Here is a 21,787-nt window from a genome sequence, read left to right as displayed (position 1 = left end):
CAACCACATTAGATGCTGTTTGAGACCAGGGTGGCCGAATGGTTAAGGCGTACATGGACAAATTATTATTTTCCCTTCCATTGATCTATGTTTGACCACTCTATGTGGACCAGGATGGCCGAGTGGTTAAGGCGTTGGACTTAAGATCCAATGGACAAATGTCCTCGTGGGTTCGAACCCCACTCCTGGTAGTAGCTTTAGTGGAAAAGCTCTTCAAAACTAGAGTTTGTGAAAGGTTATTCTCAGACATGATTCAATATGAATAAAAGTGGCTTGTCAAAGGAAAACCAAATTCTTCTACTCCACTCCAAAAAGCCACTTTACTTTGTCTGGATCGGTCAGCTAATGTGGTGATCCTAGTTAAGGACACTTTATGATTAATTGTTTTCCTTTCCATTTTTCTGTGTTTAAAAGACAACCATATCAAATGCTGTTTGAGACCAGGGTGGCCAAGTGGTTAAGGCATAAATGGACAAAAGGCCACATGGGTTCAAATCCCACTCCTGCTAGAAGTTTACTGTGCTCAAACCTGGGGTTTTACATACGGTTTAGACTTGATTTAATCCATATTCTGAAAAGCAGTAGGTTTAATGCATATGTAATGTTGTAGGAACATCTCACAGTTTAATCCACTCCAAAAAGCCACTTTGCCCATATCAATCCGATCAGATATGGAGATCTCAGATCCTAGTTAAAAACACTTTATAGTTAATTATTTTCCATTCCATTGATCTATGTTTGAACACTCTATGTGGACCAGGATGGCCGAGTGGTTAAGGCGTTGGACTTAAGATCCAATGGACAAATGTCCTCGTGGGTTCAAACCCCACTCCTGGTAGAAGCTTTAGTGTAAAAGCTCTTCAAAACTAGAGTTTGTGAAAGGTGATTCTCAGACATGATTCAATCCAGATTGTGAGTAAAAAAGTGGCTTGTTAAAGAAACACCAAATGCTTTTACTCCACTCCAAAAAGCCACTTTGTCTGGATCGGTCAGCTAATGTGGTGATCCTAGTTAAGGACACTTTATGATTAATTATTTTCCTTTCCATTTTTCTGTGTTTGAAAGACAACCATATTAGATGCTGTTGAGAGGGTGGCCGAATGGTTAAGGCGTACATGGACAAATTATTATTTTCCCTTCCATTGATCTATGTTTGAATGCACTTTGTAGACCAGGATGGCCGAGTGGTTAAGGCGTTGGACTTAAGATCCAATGGACAAATGTCCTCGTGGGTTCGAACCCCACTCCTGGTAGAAGCTTTAGTAGAAAAGCTCTTCAAAACTGAGAGATTAGGTGACAATAACTTACAATCTTAAAGACCTGAGAGATTCTTGAAAATCAACAACCAAACAGATGATATAAAAATGCTCCTATATTTGTGATTAAAAGAAATTACACAGGACTCCTTATGAGAGATTTAAAACTGCTATGCATTTCTAATTATTAAAACTAAAATTCTGTGTAAGTTTATTCCTGGCAGACCGTATCAGTAACATTATGCTATATATATTATAATTATAATAATGCTCTAAAGGTTAAGTACTATTGGCTTATAATGGTCTGTATTAGTAAATTGTTGGTAATTGAGCTAGCATCAATACTGTCATTTTAATGGGGTAATTATCTATTGGACTGAACAATACCAGAGGCGTTTCAGATGGTCTTAAATTCAAGGCACTAAAGGCCACAAAATGCTGTATCCAGTATCCAGACAAAGCACTGTACTTGGACTCAAGCACATCGTACAGTGAATTTTTTGTCCTTACAGTATAGTCCGTGCTGGGACATTCCTGTGCACCTTAAAAAAAGAAAGAAAGAAAGAATTTGCTTGTTGTAATTTAAGTATTTCAATATGTAGGCCTATATAAATAGGCCTAACTAAAGTTGTTACTTTTTGTTTTGATATTTTAACCATCTTTTGAAATCACTTATTTGGATTTTTAGACTATGGTTTTGTTTTTAGATTTTGAAAAGTAAAAGAATGAAAAGAGATATTGAGGATACTGGGGGAGAAAAAAACTTGACTACAACTTCTAAAAACTGTCAATATTATTTCACCATTCTTTGTTGACATATGTGGGATAAAGATAACATTTTAAAAAAAAAACTGCCCCCGGAATGACTTAAGGCGTTAACAGTCTTTGTAGACCAGGATGGCCGAGTGGTTAAGGCGTTGGACTTAAGATCCAATGAACAAATGTTCACGTGGGTTCGAACCCCACTCCTGGTAAGATTGGTTCTTTAAGAAACCTGAAAGACGTCCATGTGTGTTAACATTGCTTTAAATTGCATAAAGTATTGTCGAAACAATAAATCGAATGCGGTGTCTTGGTGTCATCTGCATATAACAACATTCATTACAGCAGATGTTTCTTTATTTCCAGGCAATTAACTGTTTTCTAACTGTTGGCAAAATGCTCAACAGAACACTGTTGAGAAATTTTAAGGATTTTATTGATCAAAAAACATATTTCTTTCCTTCGTTGGCAAATACAGAAAAGTGACAGAAAAGAGAGAATAGTATTATAATCAAATATGAAGTAAGGCATAAAAATGTTAATAGAATATTTTTACTTGAAGCTTTGATGTGCAGCTGTTTTTTTTATTATGCAACAATAACAAAAACAAGTAATAAACAAATAAACAATAATGAGGGTTACAAAACAAAAACTAAAAGAATATTAAACTAGCTTAAATGTTTTACACCATAACAGAGTCTTATATGCAGTATAGAGTTTTTAGAGTTCCTCGAGGAGTTTAGATACACATCAAACTCTTTCTTGTAAATAAAAAATGAGTTTTCTTTGAAAGTTTACATTTATGAATATAAAATGTGGCAAGAAAAATTCTGGCATAAAGTGTTAATAAGAGAGCAAGACACATATATAAAAGTATATTTTTATCAAACCAATTATTAAAAATAAGAGATTTTGAATAAGAAAATTCTTGGTTCTTTCAGATAAAATAGCTATGTGGAGAAAAATTATAATTATATATTAGGGACCAGCATATTAAAGCATGTTTATGAAAACTAGAAACAGTTAAGGGTATTTTAGAGATGTCATTTGCAGTGCAACAAAAAATGTAAACCTCCTGCTGAACTGAAAATATGACATGTGATAATATTCCCAAAAGACTTGGAATTGTTTAAAAAAAGACTTTATCCATTTAACCTTGAAATAATTATTAAGAGTGGAAATGTCCATTAACTCAAAACTTTCAAACAAATAATTTTGTCCTGCATTCTACAAATCTCCACAGAAACATCCAGAGCCATTGTGGGATAGATAACCTGAGATAATCATCTTTTAATTTACGTCGAACAGCAAGGATAAGAGGTTCAAAGTTAAGTTTTGATATGTATATATATATATATATATATATATATAATTTTTTTTTTATTATAATTTTTTTTTTATCTTTACATATAATTATACCCAAGTATTTAACTTCGGACTTGATTGGAATGTCACATTTAACATCAGTGAAATGTGTATTAAATAAAAGTTGACATTTGTGGATATTAAGAACTAAACCACTAAATATGAATTATATTTAAGGCTAAAGAAACTTGATCTTTATTTTTTTTTTTTAAACAGAGTTTGTCGTCAGCCAATTGACTTATTAATGTTTATGGGTTTGCAACAGAGTCTGAGATACCTCAAATTACTATTTTGAAAGTGGATGGCTAATTGCATAGGAAGCAGAAAAAGATAAGGTGATATTGGGCAGCCTTGATGGATGCCTTCATCTATTAAATCTATGTACCATAGAATAAATAAAGAAAAAAAGAAAAAATCCATGTACCATGTTGTAGTTTAATTGAAGCATTTTCATTATTATACAAAGTGTAAATTGCATTGATAAAATTGGGACCAAAACCAAAAAGAATTACGAATAAAAAAGAAACTCAACAGAATCAAAAGCTTTATAAAAGCAAGAAACTGTCATCAGGGATCAGATCTGAGTAATCTAAAATATCAAAAACAAGTCTAATATGTCTTGAAGTCTTTCTGAAACCTGACTGATAGTCATCAATTAGGTAGCCTATATTATCTAGAACACATTTATTTATTTTAGCAAAAATCATGGCTAATATTTTGTAATCATTATTCAACAGTTTATATGTCACCAATTTTCAATTTGAGGTTTGAGAACCTTTTAAGGTTTTGGGATCAAATTTTTAACGCCCTGAGTGGGGTGAGAGAGTTCCTTAATGAAGACTCTCTAAATAAACTTGGAGAAGAAATGGAGAAAGAACATTTGAGAATTTCTTGTAAAATTCAGTGGTCAGAATTTACTCAGACCATCATTTCCAGGAGATTTATTTAGTTTCAGCTTATCGATAGACTCAGAAATATCTTTAATTTGAATAGGAGATTCACACAGAATTTTGCCATTTGAGTCAAGAGAATTAAAAAATAAATCCAAATTTTGTTGAGTTATTATGTGCAGCTGTTAGTTCGGGGCACGAGGACGGAATGTTTCGGTGCAACGTAACTGGATGTACCATCTCTTCTCTGGGGGGCGATATTTATACAATACTGGCACTTTAATGAATATTTACATATTTGTACATATTGTATAGATTAGAATCAACTCTTTACTAATAAAGATGTATATTACAATGTTAAAATCGTATAACCTGCATTGCATCGTTGCATATGAACAATGACAATTACCAGGAAACCCCTCTATCAGCTATAAGTTCGTGTTACCCGACTTCCTCGGTCTCTTTCTGTAATAGGGAGTCCGGCGGAGAAGTTCAGCTCGAACCGCTTGTCACTTATCAAACTCTTTGAAAGTAAGTAAAACTTTAGTTTCCACTAACACGATAGTGGTAAATATGTTTCACTTGTATCGTGTTGTTGCTGAAGTGTTCCGCTGTGCGTGTCGCGCCACGTGGCTGCGTATGAAACCCATGAGTTTAATCCGCTGCAGAGTTTAAAACTCCTTGAACTTGATCCCACTCCATACACATCATACAGTATCTTAACTCATGAGTTTATAAAGCTTCCGTGAAGCACCTGGAGTTGATACTGACAGACAGCACACATGAGGTTGAAGTTTGTGTTTCATATGTTCATAAACAGGGTGGGTCAAGCATCTGTAACGGATCTGTGTGTGTATGTGTGTGTCATCTAATCCTGACCTACAGGTCTCTGCTGGTTTAAATCTGGGTTAGACGTGTTGTTGTTACTCTGGTTTATTTGCTTTTCGTGTCCTTCAAGCCAAAGTCAGTCTCAGTGTCTCCCCTTTTTATTTAGCACATATAAAATGGACATCTATGTCACAGGGTAACTTGCAATGAGTTTCTTCATCATCTCTTTCTCATTCTTTTCATCTCAAAGACTAATGCAAATTTCATTAAATTTTAAGGTTCCATTTGTTAAACTACATGAACTAATAATGAAATCCTAAAAATACTTCTAAAGCATTTATTAATGTGAATTTCAACATTTAGCCAACTAATACATTATTAAAATCAACTTGTATTGGAGTTAACATGAACTAACAATGAACAGTTGTGTTTTTATTAACAAACGTTAACAAAGATTAATACATAATGTGCTTATTTTTTTAGTTATTGCATTAATTAATGGGACCTTATTGTAAAGTGATACAAATAATACAACTTGATTGGAGATGACAAACAATAAATTGTTAAATGAACTCCATATGTCATAGCAAACATGCTCTGTGATGACATTTGGTGAACTGTGTAACAAAGTACACTAACTTCGCATAAAACCTTGTTATTGGCTAAATAATTTGGACAAAAAAATGTGTTATAATAGAAATGCATTGTGTGTTTGTAACCTGAATGATGGATTGTCCGTAGTTTTGGAAGTTGGATTTAGTTTTAGTTTGAAATTGGGCATGACCAAATTTTCACCATTATTAATGTAGGGACTTTGGTAATAGAAAATGGTAATTGAATATTCCCTACTATTTTCAACTTGAATGTTGCCATTTACACAATTTATTTGTGCAAAACTGGCAAAATACTGTAAATATTTATACCTTTTAATTTAATTGTTATTAGAGTTCTCTGCACTTTTGCTTCACATCACAGCTGAGGTTAATTTCTAGTGAAAGGCGTTGGGATTATGTGCATGTTTCTGTTGTTGTTTTTTCCTGTGGCTCCAATTACTTGTCAGATGGCATTTATTACTAAAATGATTGTAGCTTAGAACATGTGTTATAATCAACAGTACGGTGACCGGGAGGGGACATGTTCGGTTCACTTAGTTTTGTCGTGGCCACAACATATAAACTTGTGGGAACGTCATAATATCTCGTGGATGCGAGTTTTATAACATGTGGGAACCGAATCTTCACACGCGATAAGGCCTCCTCCTTTCACCTCGGTCATAATTTACTTTATTAGGCTATTTGTTCATTAAAGTTTCTCATAATTTGTTTTTGTTCATTGCCTTTAACGGGACTTTATTCATGACCCGAGTATTACATTCAAGCCAGTAAATTTCCGACGAAAAAGCCCATTCAACTTAAGAATGCTTCAGGTGTTTTTCACTTCCGTAAACATGTCTTAATGCCAGAGACCGCACTATATCTTTATATGACATTCCTAATTCAAAGTAAAATGTTCTTTCACCAGTCATCTCCATCTCCGACTGCTGTATATGGTTACACTAGTGTTGACCGATGTCGTTCTCTCAAAATATGAAATCGTGGCCACGAGAAAAATATATCGTTCCCTCAACATATGATCTCGAGGCCACGACATGATGTCGTTACCTCAACAAAATGATCTAGTGGCCCCGATTTATTATCACGTTCCTACGATTTAATATGACGCTCCCACGAATTAATAGGCTTGTTTGAGATGAGCAAAATCTGCGCAGAATCGATCACCGGTGATCAGCGCGAGATGCATGCCGGTTAGAAATGTGTCCGAGTGCGGTCCGCCTTGCTCTGATGTCATGCTGACGTATATCAAAAATCTCTCGCGAGCGCAAGGCGCACCTGTCGGATTCTGCAGTCGAGCGCAGTTGCTCTCCACTGACTGCGCTGATCAAAAGCATGATGGGAAACGACTTGCTGACGACACAGCTTAATGTTCATTGGTTTAAACAACCGTGATGTATTCTTCTCTTTTAAAATGTTTGATTTAAAACTCTGATATCATGTTTTATGTATATGAATATTCCCAAACTATCTAACAGTGCGATCTCTATGGATTATGCAATGCATTTTTTATAAAAAATAAATAAAATAAAAAACATGTCTGTATTAAAGAAAAAAAGACTGATAAACATGTATTTGGAATGGAATTAAATAACTAGGCTACTTTGGGTGTCTTGTTCATTATATTTATTTTCATATAAAAGCAACAGAACTTAAATTCCATCCAGTTTATTAGCAACACTGTGCACGAGCGTGAATCCCGCGATATCCATCTTTGATCTCGCAGCTGTCAGATCCACTGCGAGAAGAGAGAACTGTCCGGCTTGCCTGCGCTTTTTTCACTCCTCCTCTCACTGCAGCCGTCTACTCTCGCCTACATTTCAGGCGAGGCGCATCTCAAACAAGCCTATTATCTCGTGGCCAAAACATACTATGACGTTCCCACGAGTTTATATGTTGTGGCCACGACAAAACTAAGTGAACCGAACATGTCCCCTCCCGGTCACCGTAACAGTATGCCAGACATGTAATACTTGATGTCAAGTTTAAAGTAAGCCAGAATATATTGAGGCATTTGGCTGTATGTAATTTTGTGCCACTTGTTAGATCTGGGCAAAAGCAAACTTTTTTTCTGTTCGGTTTGTAAATTTTTGTTTATCTCAACTTGCATGGCTTAAAAAAAAAAAAAAAAAAAAGGTGAAATATTATTTTACATTTATTTATCAAAGGGACAACAACAATTTAGCTAATTATGTCATCTTTGGCCAGACTGCACAATCTCATATGAAATTTGAATAAAATCACACTGTCTGAATGCGAAACGTCCAGTATTGGTTCCCTTGGTGAATCCCTGTGAAAACGTTTCCCTCATGAACGGACTTCAGCTGGTGCTCTGCAAGGCTTCTGGATGCGCTTGGTTGTTTCCATCTCTGCCCTCGTTTACTGTCTAACATCAGCTCAAACTAATTCTTTAGCATGTACCTTATTTGTTTTTCCTTATATGCTGTAATTGAGCTAGAGGATGGAGAACCAGTTGGGGTCTCGAGCCAAAGAAGATACTAGACACGAACAGACAAGGAATCTGCCCAATTCAAATGACGGAAAGAGAAACCGCACTCGTTCTTCCAGGTCTGAAAATCAAGGTTCTGAAGAAGGTCGTTTCCATCATGATCTGACCTCTCAGGGCACTAGAGGAGAGAAGGTTTGGTTCAACAGCAGCCTATATGAGCAGGCCAACGATGCCTATCAGACCTCGTTGAGCGCTGGGAGCGGGACCCCTCCAGTTTCGTCTTCCAAAGACCGAGTTCCCCGCACCCTGGTCTTCAGGGCTAAACGAAACGGTGCACAACAATCCCAAGAGAAGGAGAACCAAACGTACACCCGTTCCCATGCGTCACATCCACAGCAGCGGGGTTCGACCCACCAGCGTTCGTCGTCTGAACCCCAGAGGGATCGGCATTTCCCAAAAAGTAACAGGAAGAGGGTCTTCTCCGAGACCGAGCGCGCCCCTCATAAAAGGGACAAGTATGGCTAGTTTAGGGGCATGGGACAATTGACTTTTTTTTTTTTTTTTTTAAGAGACTCTGAAATTTGTCTTTTGATTTATTGAACGGTGTGTTTTTGTGTGTTTTGAGTGTGTTTGAGATCATTCTTCTCTTTTCAAAAGCCTCAACCTGGTTTGTGTCACCATTGGCTGCTGGGTGAAAGTTGATCAGTGTGAAACTAATCCGAGGGCTTTAGCACGCAAAGTCTGTCCTGTTGTCTGAAGCCAGTGTCAGCAAAAAATAAATGAAAGGAGTTTTAGTGGTTCAGGGGACTTAGACAATCAATCCAAACAACCATTCTACAAAATCAACATGAATGCAAGACCTGGACGATGTAGTTTTTTCGTCATCATAAAGTTAGCCAGGCATAAAGTGGGTGTTTACAGAATGTACGAGTTTATTGGTTGTTACAGTATAGTTTAGGGCTGTAATTAACCAAAGAAAATCTTGGTCGACTGAAGTCCTGAAATTTTCGACTAAAAATTATGTAAAAAAAACAAACAAAAAAAAACGTTAAATTAATTAGCTGCGCACTGTGCGCAGTACTTGGTAGCCTTGTCGTCTGCCTAAATGAATTTTATAAATAAACATAAAAAACTAGTAGGCTATTTGCAGTATATTAAATCGTTTTTGACCAAATTATTTTGCACTGAAGAGGACTGACTGATTATGAATTAAACGCTCTCACAATTAAATAAATAAATAATATTCAGCAAACCTTCTAGTAGCCTACTTTCTTCAATCTGTCTCTCTTCTCCGGTGGGTTGGGCAAATCCAAAAGAAGTGAAAACAAGGGGGGTATTCTGAAGACAGACTGTTACCTGTGAAACAGGGGTGCTCTGAAAACACCCCCATTAGCAATTAGTGCTTTCCACCTGATGAAATGAACGCGGCAAAAAATCGACCAATCAGAATTTTGGTCGAGCCAGAACTTATCGACCAAATAATTGACTAATCGACTGGGAGATTACAGCCCTAGTATAGTTATATATTGCCAAACATTCCTATTTTATCAGCATATTATATTGTTCATATAACGTCTTTTCATTGCTTGTTTGTTTATTGTTATGTTCCTTGTTCTCAGTGAGCAACAATATAAGTAAAATTGCTGTGTTTAGCTAGTTATTGTCAGTCATGGCTGCCTTTTTAAACCAGCAGTTAGCTAGTCCTTCATGGTCACTAAACGTTTAATCTTGCTTAACAAGTTTTGTTTTTCTCCTCCAACTATTTTTTTTTATTATAGAAAAATACCAATTAAAATTGAATTTTAAATTGAGAAAAAAATTATAATAATTATTCGGTTGTATTGGCTGCCAAGAATTAAGCTTGAATGCAAGAAAAATCTCTGATTAATTGTGTATTCAATTTAAGATCCAAATTCTAGAGAATTTGTGAGCTGTCATAATATGTGTAAATACAGGAGAGGAAATGTGGCACGTGGTGCTCGGCTTGTTCCGCTTGATTTATATTTGCTTATGTTTTTAATGCATTTGTGATGCACAATTACTCATGAATGAATTACTTTAAAAATGCATTGAAGACTTGCATTTTGAATTCTGACTTTTTTCTTTTAACTTTAAGTCTCTTTCTAAAGTTGTATGTTTGCTCTTTGACACACATTAAAATTCTAACTTCCACATCTACTTTTTTCGTGTTCTTAGCATCACAATGAGTGGACTTCAGGGACTCGCCCAGGAGAACATCTGGTTCGACAAGTCCAGATACGACGAGGCCGAGAGATGCTTCTACGAGGCCAGGAACGGCGTACCTCAGACATCTCAGGTACTGACCGCTAGAGATCAGGATGCTGTAGCGAAGCAGTTTCAACAGCACAGTTTGAGAGTCTAAAACGTCCTCATTTGGGTTGTCATACAAGCCGGTATATGGCTGTAGTTGTCCCAATGAATGAGGGTGACAGAATCCTAATGGTGAGGCATGAATACATGTTTACTCAGCTGCTGTATGTCCAACTATCCAGGTTTCTGCTTTTTCTTTTCACTGTACTGACAACGCTTCATTATGTACTTCACCTTTGTTTGTTTGTTTGCTTGCTTGCTTGCATGCTCACTCTCTGCCTCTTGCTGGTTTGTTTGACATGGGCCTTTTTACCCCGCTGTACCTTTCCAGGAGAGAGATTCTAGTGCCATCCTGCAGGACATTGCTAAAGCCCGACAGAATATCCAGCAATCCCTAGCCGGAGTGAGTACTGCCCCCAAAATGAAAGAACTCATCATAATCTCAACTCTTGGTATTAATAATTTTTTGGAGCATACTGAATTTGTACTGTAATCTTCTTGTAAACCGCATTTAACTAGAGTGATTACTGATGGTCTGTAACTGTCGTCCTGCATGAGACCACTTTGAAGGGCTGATTTAAATCTACGTCATGAAACTTTAACCAAGTTGGAGGTGAAATGAACAGGACAGTTTTTCATTCAGCTGCTGATCACCCACAAGATTGGAGCTACAGTACAAACACTCGCCCTCCCAAAATATCCCTGTGCTATTTTAACATGTGCACAGATCCCCCTCTGTGCCTTTGGCAGGGAGAACAAAATCAGCTGCAGATATGGATTAGTAAACTGTACATGCAGATTACAAACTCGTGTACACAATTTATGACCTGTAAAATGACTTGTAGTGCCATATATATATATTTTTTAAGTTTTGTTTTTAAATGTAAACCGAAATTATTTATATATATATAAATATAATTTCCGACTGTCCTGCCCCAAACTTGTGAGTTAATTATGCTATTTTGGGCTGCTCAAGTAAACAGAAAATGTGAGAAAAGTGAATCAACAAAGTAATGTGGGTTTTGTTCTGTCCTAAAAGATTAACTTTTGAGTTGAAAGTTGATCACATTATGGCCTTGTTTCACAGACAGGGTTTAGATTAAGCCAGGATTAGGCCTTAGTTCAGTTAGGACATTTAAGTAGCTTTAATAAACATGCCTTAGAATGAAAAAAAAAAAAACATTACTGGTGTGCATCTTGAGACAAAACAATGGCACTGACATATTTTAAGATATATCAATGCAGTTTGCTTTGTTAAAACCGCTCAAACATGCATTTTAGTCAGGGACAAAATACTTTTGGGCACAGAAGTTGGCATTGTTGCATTTGACCAATGAAAACAAACTTTTGATCTGCTGCACTCTATTAGCTGACTTGGTTTTGGTTATTTTGCTTGTGAACCATTTTGTTTTTTGTAGGTTTATCCAGGTAAATTTATAAAATCATGTGCACAGATTCTAAACTGCATTGCTTCAATACTTGACAGAATCTCCCACGGTCTCTTCTCGCTGATTCTGCAGTATTTGATTCCTCTGTCAGCAGTTACTTTACACCTCCCGCATCATCACAGCATATGCGTTCTAGACATAAACTAAGATTGACACCTCAAAGGTTTTATATAATCCAACTGTGTGCATCTAAAAACACTTCTCTATAGCAAACTGTTCTGTCATGCAAGTGGGTCTAGCTTGATCTCCTTCCGTTCACTACATGACATCTTTATTTGTGTTTAATGTGCCTGTTCATTTTGCAATACATGTGCTGTGCTCTGTCGTGTTCATCTGTCATCATTCATATTATAAAAGGAAGTAGGTTGCTTTGCAGCTGCCTGAAGATGTTAGTGTGTGTTTGTGGTTTATGCTTTTATGGCATGTTCTTGGTCTGACTCAGATTCAAGCGCGCAGACCTCACAAGTACACTGCAAACATATGCTTGCATGTTTTTTTATTTTCTTCTTGGAAAAACTGCAAAGATATGTGCGCAACTGTTATTTTTTTAAAAGAGCTATGCACAGTTGCACAAATATATTTGTTTAAGCAACCTATTTACCTCTTTAAAGGGATCATGACATAAGAAATCAAATTCGCCTTACTTTTGATATGAGGTGCCATTAAAATATCATGCAAGGTTCATAGCTTAAACATCCTCCTCGTTATAAACAAAGTACTTATTTAATCAAGCTCCAAAATTGGCTTGTTTGGATAGTGTGGGATTTGTGACATCACACAGGCAAATACATTTGCATATACCAGCATTGATAATAGGTATACATCATCTCATCATAGGCTCCGCCCACTGGCGTTCAGTTGCTTAATTTTGGGTCAAAAGCAAATTGAACCCATTATAATCACTGATGCTGTCTAGTGGATACAGTATACAGATGTGTGTTCAGTCTCTGACATACTCTGCTGACAACAGGACGAGTGAAAGTACGTTCGCTTTGACGCGTCCCGGTTAAACAGTTTATTTGCTCATTTCTGTAGAGACTTCAGAAGGATTTGTTCAAAATCGAGTTGTTCAAAATCTTTTTTTTTTGTAAATTCTATGTACACAATGTTCTCAATGCTCGAGTTCATGTGTAGAGCCCCTGGTGATACTTCGAGCAAAGTTTCATGTTGTGTCGAGCCTTCTTAGTTTTTTAAAAATAGCGATTTTGATGCTATCATAGAAGTGCCCCAAGCACTCCCATTCAATTTGACCGAAAACAAAAATACGGTCAATCTTAAAAGTGCCGTTTCCATCCTAATTATGCTTTTTAAACGAAAGTTTGACTCGGGTAGATTAAAAAAAAAAAAAAAAAAAAAAAAAAATTGTTTTGATCTGACAGCAGGTTAAATGACGGTTTTATATGGATAATGTATTCAAAACACTTACTCATGTGAAATTGTGGGTGCTGATACCGTTTCTAATGCTATGACGTTAGCCAATCATAAGTGTCTGCTTACTGACTAGCCTTAAAGGAGCCGCTTTTTGTGCAAAAAAAAACTTAATATAAGTGAACCGCAAGGAACATTTAAAATAAAAAAAAATGTATGTCATGACCCCTTTAAAGCGAAGCAAAAACTGAATGGCAATGAAAACAGTTAATGCATGCATATCTTCTCTATGAAAGCTTGTTTCCAAAGTTATTGCGACTTAATTCACAATTCAGACTTTTTTTCTTTCTCAGAATTGCTTGTTATAAAGTCAGAATTGTGAGATATAAATTCACAATTCAGAGAAAATTACCTCAGAATTGGACTGCAATTGCGAGTTTATATCTAACAATTCTGAGAAAAGAAATCAGAATTGCGAGGAAAAATTGCGTGAAAAGTAATTATATCTTGTAATTGTGACTTTATAGCTCGCAATTGCAAGTTTATATCCCGCAATTCTGAGAAGAGTCAGAACTGTGAGAGGAAAAAGTTTCTCAGTTTCTGTCATAGTCGTTTATCTGTGTCTCTCTTCTGATTTGTTTTCTGGTTGTGGTGGTTAAATGTGAATCTCTCAGGTGAAGACTTCTCTACAGGCTAGTAAAGGGCACACGCGCGCTCAAAAACCACGGGAGAGGAAGACCGTAAGTCCTCTGGGGCGGTTCAGTTGCTCATCTGTGTGAAAAGCATGTGAATGGAGCCTGGAGCAGCGTGGATCATACATGCATTTCTGCTTGACTCATCCAAAACAGCCTGTTTACTGTGTGACTAGTGTTTTTATGGGAGGTTTTTACACATTAAGGGCACAGATGTCATGCATGACTGTGTTTTCATGCATTGGTTTAAAGTTTTAGCCATCACCAAAGTAAATTGCATGCAAATCAAGTGGGAAATTTTTGTTTTATTTCAATGTTTCAAACATCAGATCCTGCTATAAATGCATTCACGTGTTTTCCTGTGGTTTTTAATTGGTTGACAAACCTTTTGTTGGGCATGTCTGCAGTCGCAGCCCTGCATGGTGTGATTTTAGCAGTCAGCTCTTTATGAGATGTAATTCACTAATGTTCAGTTCTCCTCCATCTGATTTGCAGAGTCAGAATGCCAGTAAGTCTGAGGATCAGAGTGAGCTGCTCTCTCGTTTCAAGAGTCTAGAACTGGACAACAAGAATCTGCACAAAGGTACATATGAGAAAAGACAGAGATATGGCTGTTCCAAAACCTAGCAAGTTTCCTACGTAGAAAGCAATTTTCTAGTTGACACCGTAGGCACGATGATTGTTAGCGATGCAATGTGGGCATGTCCATAAATGCACAATTCCCACAGGCTTTCCTACTCTCGTAAGATCAACATAAAATGCCTATGTGGACAGTGATGCAACACACTAGGGTTTGGAACAGATTGACACAGCTTGAGCATATTGTGATCAGTGTGAGATTAATGGTGCGTTTGGTTTATCAGTGGTGGATGATCTAAAAGCCACACTGTCCAAACTGGAGTCCAGAATGGCCACGCTGGAGAAAGGCCAATCGCCGGCTTCAAAGTCTGTTACCGTCACCAAGGTAGTTGTGAGATACTAACATCTTGAAGTCAATAATAATGAGGCCGCCTTTGTGCATTAAGCAAATACAACCGTAATTCTTTACATACCATGTATATTGTTTTATCTGTAGGCTGCTCCTGTCCAGACGCCCAAGGTTGAGAAACACAACGGTGCTGACGATGATGACGACATCGACCTGTTTGGCAGTGATGAGGAAGATGAGGAGGCCGAGCGTATCAAAGCAGAGAGGGTGAAGGAGTACTCCCAGAGGAAAGCCAAAAAACCAGCCCTCATCGCCAAATCATCCATCCTGCTGGACGTCAAACCTGTACGAGACCTTCAGCACACACAATCTTTAACCTATCAAGTATAATTTCTTCCTGCTGAGCTCTAGTTTTGAATATATCATGTTTCTTTCGTTGATCAGTGGGACGATGAGACCGATATGTCCAAGCTGGAAGAGTGTGTGCGCTCCATACAGATGGACGGGCTCCTGTGGGGAGCTTCTAAGCTGGTTCCTGTCGGATACGGCATCAAAAAGCTGCAGATCAACTGTGTGGTAGAAGACGATAAAGTAGGAACAGACATTCTGGAAGAGGAGATCACCAAATATGAGGACTACGTAAGTGCACAATGTTTTTGGTTGAATCATGATTAAAAAAAAATCTGGTCACTTAAACATTTTTTAGGGCTGTTGTGTATATATAAATAAATATATAAATTTCAATAAAAGAAACTCCTGAAGAAAGAATAATGTAAATATCATGAAAGTAAATCGCTTTATTATACAAATGTATAAATTTGATTATAAATTTGAATTATATTTATCACAATGACAAAAAACATATTTCAGTCTTAAGCTTAATATGCATTACATATATTTAAAAGCAAAATATATATATATTTTTGCCATTTTGTGAATTGCAGCGAAATACTGATTTTATAATTGTATAAACAATTTACAAATGTATGTATATTGCGTTAAAGTAATTTTAATAAAATAATTCAGGAAAAGTTAAGGAAAAATGTACTTAACTGTAATGAAAATAGAAATAAGTTATATAAAAAATTATGCATTTTTTTATATAAAAAATTTATATAAACATTTTTTATTTTTTCTATCTATCTATCTATCTATCTATCTATCTATCTATCTATCTATCTATCTATCTATCTATCTATCTATCTATCTATCTATCTATCTATCTATCTATCTGGATCACTTGAAAATTAAAGGCAGGTGTGTTTGATTAGGGTTGGAAATGAACTGTGCAGGACAGTCGATCGGCAGGAGTAGGATTGGGCACCCCTGGTGTATATGTATATGTGTGTGTGTGTATATATGTATATGTGCTGTGTGTATCAGTACATATTTATGACAATGACAAAAAACATATTGGTCTTCAATTATTTACGATACACATTTCAAAGTAAAACAGTAAATTACTTAATGTTTGGGTTAAATATGACCGGAAATGTTTGTGACATTTTTACTGTTTGATAAGATTTATAAAATGTTCTCAAAAAATCAAGTTTTATTGACCAAAACTACATTCGTTCCTCATTATGTTGTAGGTCCAGAGTGTCGATATTGCTGCCTTCAACAAGATCTGAGCCTCTCGCCACGAAGAACCACCTCACACTGGGTTATGCTGCTTTTATATCACACGGTTTCCAATAAACTGTTCAGCCACGTGAACACTCACTGTATTGACTCTTTATTAGTATGCTCTTTATTCCTGTCCTGGTTTTACAAGGTTCCATTATATTCATGCTTCATATTTTAACTATTATTCTTTATTTAAAGGGTTACATGTAGTTCACCCAAAAATGAAATGAAAAGGAAAAATGTAACACAAAGAAATATGGACAGCTATGGTCAGAGTGCTCCTTTTCATAATGGTTGCATGGGTGGTTTTACAATAGCAAGCCGCTGGAAGAAAATATATAACATGAAGGTGAGTGAACAATGACATGATTTTGATTTCTGGGTGAACTGTCTGTTAAACAAAATGAGAGCACAGAATGAATTACTAAGCTGAGAAGCTGAAAGTTCGACAGAGTTTCAAAGTGGATCCCAGTCCAACCCAGAAACCAGGGTAGAGAGGTTGGGCAAACATAGTCTGCTCTCGATGCAGCAAAAACATGGTATCATCTGCCAGAGAGACGCTATAAAACGCGAGAGTTCCAGCGCCGCGATCGAGATACACGCCGACTCTGTGTGGTGTTGGAGTGTGTATTTCTACACTAAACTTACTGTGCCGGAACAAACAAACAGAATCGGAGAAATCTAAACTCCACGATTTTGAGTTGCATCCCAGTTTTCGGTCCATATTCCCTCCAGTCCTGGGAATTGATTTGTAGGAAACTCCAATAGAAACTCCTCCAGCACCTCCCCACTCCACCTCCCAGTATCCGCATCCAGACAGAGCTTCAGTGCACAGGACCTGAGCCCAGCTGCTGAAGCGCTCCGGGTGACCCGGGTACGGCTGAGGCTCGTGGACCGTCGTGACCTCTGTGTGATCTCCAGAAAGACGGAGGAAAAAGTTGGCGGTGTTTGGGTCTAACGTCAAATCACAGCAGTCTGAAAGAGGAAAGATACTTGGCTAATAAGTCTCATCTAATAATTTACATTATTACATGGCTCTCTGAAGTCTTGTTTTGATTGGTCAGTTGCATTATTCCCCGATAATGACCGTCATCAATAGCAATGCTGTATAATGACCGCTCATTTGAGGCCAGCGCTTCTTTCTCACGTTTACAGCACAGATGGGTGCTGATGCCATCTTGCACCTCAATTATCGACTGTATTTACTGTCAAATGAAGCCGATGGCTTCAGTATTAAATCGTTTAATGCACAGCTTGCAAAGAACCACTCGAATCGAAATGCATTTAAATCAATTAATAATGCACAGCTAGGATTATCACGCTTATACCGCGGACATTTGCCAGCATTCGTATGTGAAAACTGACATTGATGTTTGCAGTGCAATATTTGATTGGGAAAGTAAAAATGACAGTTACTTTCATTAGTTACGGCTTGTCAGATCTATTCTGCCTGCTTTGAATCAGACACAGATATAGTAGTGCGGTAAGATTACATTTATTTAAATAAATTATAGCATTATAGCGTGTGTGAATTACCTGCATCTGTACAGCGTCTTAACAATCTGTGAGGTTAATAACTTCAAAAACAGCGATGTTACCACCTCGCTGAGAAAAATAATGTAACATTAGTAGCAAAGCTATTTTATTAATAAAAGTTACAGGGCAGTGTTGATATCAAGTTTGGAATGTTTTTGTGTGTGATCTCTTCACGCTTCAATGAAATCAGCGCTTTAGTAGAACGGTGATTAAACTGACTGGAAGTACATGTGCATTAAATGGTTTTACCTTCCAGCCAATCAAAATCAAGGGTCCCACTTTATGTTAGGTGTCTTTTAACTGGATGTACATTTCCTTGTACATGATAACCAATGTGTGCTAAATCAGAACTCACATTGTAAGAAATCTCCTCTGGTCCTCGGCTCAGTCTGTTGTAAATGTCTATGGGCTGGAAAAGGTCAGAGAGTTGAATTATGTCAGATGCATTTAACTTACACCGGTAAACATAGGTGAGTTGATGTGGTTTGATGACTCACTTGCTGGGAGGGATGTGAGTGTCCGTACCTGTTTCAGTGTTCAACGGACAACTCAGGGAGTTTTCAGCTGACTGATCGTGCTCATCAACTGTAAATATAACAGTGTTCGCTGTCAACAGCCATTTGTGCATCCGCAGATCATAGAATTCAAAGCAGATCTTGTGGATCTGTGTTTATATGCTCACCTAATTCTGAGATCTTGGTCGATTCTCTGTCACAGACCTCGCTGACTTTATCTCTCAGCTCTGTGAGAGCTTTTCTCAATATCAGCAAAGGGAAGTACGGATGGACATCAATGCTGGGCCGACCTCCAGTGTCAGGTGGAGCACAGAGCATCTTATAGTTCTGCACAGGTGAGTCAGACAGGTTAAGTTAGTGCGTTAATGTACAAGCAAACACACCTTTTTATTCGCTGCATGGCCCAAATTCCCCAAAGAGAATGAAAGCAACTTCTTTTCTTCAGCTGTTCACATACTATTTCTTGTGGAGTATCGTAACCTCCAGCACAAACAAACAAATTGAGTTCATATTTCAGACTTCACCTGTAGGAAATGGATATGATCCTCAGTGTTTGAGAGCGCCTCTAGCTCGGCCTCTCCTCTTCTTTGTTCAACTATCTGTTGATTCAGTCGTTCTAGAAGCTTCTCCGTCTGGCTGAGAGCTGTTCTCTCCTCACCTCTGATCTGCTCTTTCACCTCCGAATGCTTCTTTTCAACGATGCGCAGCAGTCTGATGAAGATCTTCTCACTGTCCTCCTCAAACGCTTGTGCAGAACGCTATTGCAATGACAGAAAGGGTTGTTTAACCCTTTGGCCATGTTCACGTACAGGTCAAACTCGCACTGTTACAAAATACCATAAATGGATCTTTTTTTTAAACAAAATGAATGTGCTATATTTTTCTTCCTTAGTCATTTTTTCATTCATATTTTGTGTTTTGAGAGCATTTCATGGTAAGCTACTAAACCATATTTATCTCAAAATTTTGCCCCATTTATTCCATTTAAAAATGTACAATCATTAGGATACATTTCTCAATACATAGGTCAATTTTCTTCACGAAGTTCTAACTAACTTTCAACTTTCAATTTCACATCCATAATGCACTAAACCTCCAAAACACTTCACACATCAACTCATACTTCTACACAACTGGCAAAGGTTGTCGCCCAACAAACAGACTTTATTTATTCATAAAACAATGACCTAAAAAAACACTAACAACAAATAGCATTACACAATGTTTTGTTTTGTTTTGTGAAATTTCTTCACTAAACAAGAATGACACACTCTGCTATTACATGGTCCATGTTTACATTACAGTCCAAAATTAAGTTTCGCCTTTTGTTGATGGTAATGAAACACCTGCGTAGGTGTTCAGCTACATCTAACATCTAGATTTGTAACATATTTTGATATGGTATTACTGTAGAAATGTAGCAAATTGATGTCTTATTCTTTTTTGTATTATTTTAGGTTTTGAACTTAAGCTTAACCATAAAAAAAAACAGTACAGTATGTACTGTAATTGTGCAAATTGGCCTGTAATTTTGGTGATGTTTGTGTCTAAGAAATTAATTCATACCATGTAGTCACTGAATGCATTTTGTTCCAAAGCAATGATAAATGATCCACAGTTTAGCGCACATAGACTGCTGTTGTGCTCACTGTGGGAAGAGTTTTAAAAAAGTGACCCTAGTATTAAGAAATGTGTCCCAGCGAGTGTAAAATTCATATATAATATTCATACAAAACAGATTGTCAATTGGGACACTTTTTGATGGGCGGCCTACTTATTAAAGACAAGAAACACTCTTGTGTATAACCCTATATATATATAATAGGGTTGTGGAATCCCTAGTTAGTGTTTTCAGACATGCTTATTGGTACTGCATTTTGATAGCCTATGCAGTTCGTAAGTGTGTGTGTGTGTGTGAGTCTTTTTTGCTCTCTAGTATCCAGTTTCACAGACAAAGCTTTAGCCTAAAATGTTTGAGCCATTTTAATCTATCTTAAAATATATCAGTGCCATTGTTTCGTCTCGAGATGCACACCAGTAATGTTCTTTTCTAAGGAACGTTTATAAAAGCTTCTTAAATGTCCTAATTTAACTAAGACCTAATCCTGGCTTAATCTAAGCCCTGTCTGTGAAACCAGGCCTAGATGTTTTAGAGAGTTTAACACATTCATTGCTGATTTGAATCCCACAAAAATTGCTCTGTTTTCATATGGTGTTCACCGCCAAGTTTTGTTCCATTCCTCTGAAGTAGTTTTTTTATTTTATTTCCTCAAACAGGACGAAGGGTTAATAAAGCAAAAGCACAGATGTGTTCCACACAAAAATAAGCAATCTGTCATTATCTGACATTTTCAGCACAATGACAGTAGACCTACCTTGACGTATTTCACAATGTCTCTGAGTTCCTTTTCTCGTTCCTTGCACCTCTGCTTTGACTTCTTCCACGCTTCCTCGAGATGTTTCTGTTTGAAACCGACGCACGTGAGAATTTATGCCATCTTCAAACTCTGTTTTGTGCAATTCAAAGATTTTCTTTACAGTTTTTGTTACCTGTTTTTCCGTCCTCTCCTCCATCACCGACACCACGCTGTGCCCCTTATGCCCGTCTTTTAAGCACGAACTACAAATGCATTGTTGGTCTGTGCGACAGTAAACATCCCGCAATTTATTGTGCCGCGAACAGATTCTTTTCTGCGCTTGTTTTGTAACTTCAATAAGTGGATGCATTCTACTGCGATTCCTTTCATTGTGAATCTTCAAGTGAATTTCGCAGTATAACGTCTGACATTTCACACAGAACTTAACAGCTCGGTGTTTCTTCCCGGTGCAAACGTCACACTCCACATCCTCTGCCTTCGCACCAGGATCTTGAACGCCGGTTCTCCTCAGTTTTTCCACTACATCAGCCAGCATGGTGTTTTTCGACAGCGCAGGTCTGGGGCTAAAGGTGCGTCGACACTGAGGGCAGCTGCATTCCTCTTTTAACTCGCATTTCCTCCAGTAACCTTTAATACACTCCATACAGTAACTATGTCCGCAGGGAATAGTGACCGGCTCCCACAGCACTTCCAAGCACACTGAGCAACAGAACTGGTCCTTATCGACAGAGATATTTGTTCCTGCCATTTTCCCCTACATGTGTACAGTCAGAGGAGAGTGAAATGAAAGGCAGTAAACTGGTC

General features: G+C 37.3%; 2 protein-coding genes across 2 annotated transcripts; one reads left to right on the top strand and one right to left on the bottom strand.

The window, feature by feature from the left end:
- The first annotated feature begins 4,472 nt into the window (after positions 1 to 4,472).
- eef1da (eukaryotic translation elongation factor 1 delta a (guanine nucleotide exchange protein)) lies at positions 4,473 to 16,644 on the top strand. The gene is made up of 7 exons (XM_084411947.1): positions 4,473 to 4,804; positions 10,358 to 10,478; positions 14,496 to 14,583; positions 14,864 to 14,964; positions 15,076 to 15,273; positions 15,373 to 15,567; positions 16,521 to 16,644. Exons 2-7 carry the CDS (start codon positions 10,365 to 10,367, stop codon positions 16,557 to 16,559), a joined length of 735 nt encoding a protein of 244 aa, XP_084268073.1. The 5' UTR covers positions 4,473 to 4,804; positions 10,358 to 10,364; the 3' UTR covers positions 16,560 to 16,644.
- ftr87 (finTRIM family, member 87) lies at positions 16,643 to 21,731 on the bottom strand (the record flags this gene model as incomplete). The annotated part of the gene is made up of 7 exons (XM_084411920.1): positions 16,643 to 17,529; positions 18,446 to 18,499; positions 18,616 to 18,675; positions 18,773 to 18,932; positions 19,130 to 19,363; positions 20,981 to 21,067; positions 21,156 to 21,731. The coding sequence occupies 7 exons, from the start codon at positions 21,729 to 21,731 to the stop codon at positions 16,979 to 16,981; spliced, it is 1,722 nt and encodes a 573-aa protein (XP_084268046.1). The 3' UTR covers positions 16,643 to 16,978.
- Between the last annotated feature and the right edge of the window lie 56 nt (positions 21,732 to 21,787).

The sequence above is a fragment of the Rutilus rutilus genome, assembly GCF_951802725.1.
Source record: "Rutilus rutilus genome assembly, chromosome: 6".
NCBI lineage: Eukaryota > Metazoa > Chordata > Actinopteri > Cypriniformes > Leuciscidae > Rutilus > Rutilus rutilus.
This window is presented reverse-complemented; position numbering and strand designations above follow the sequence as displayed.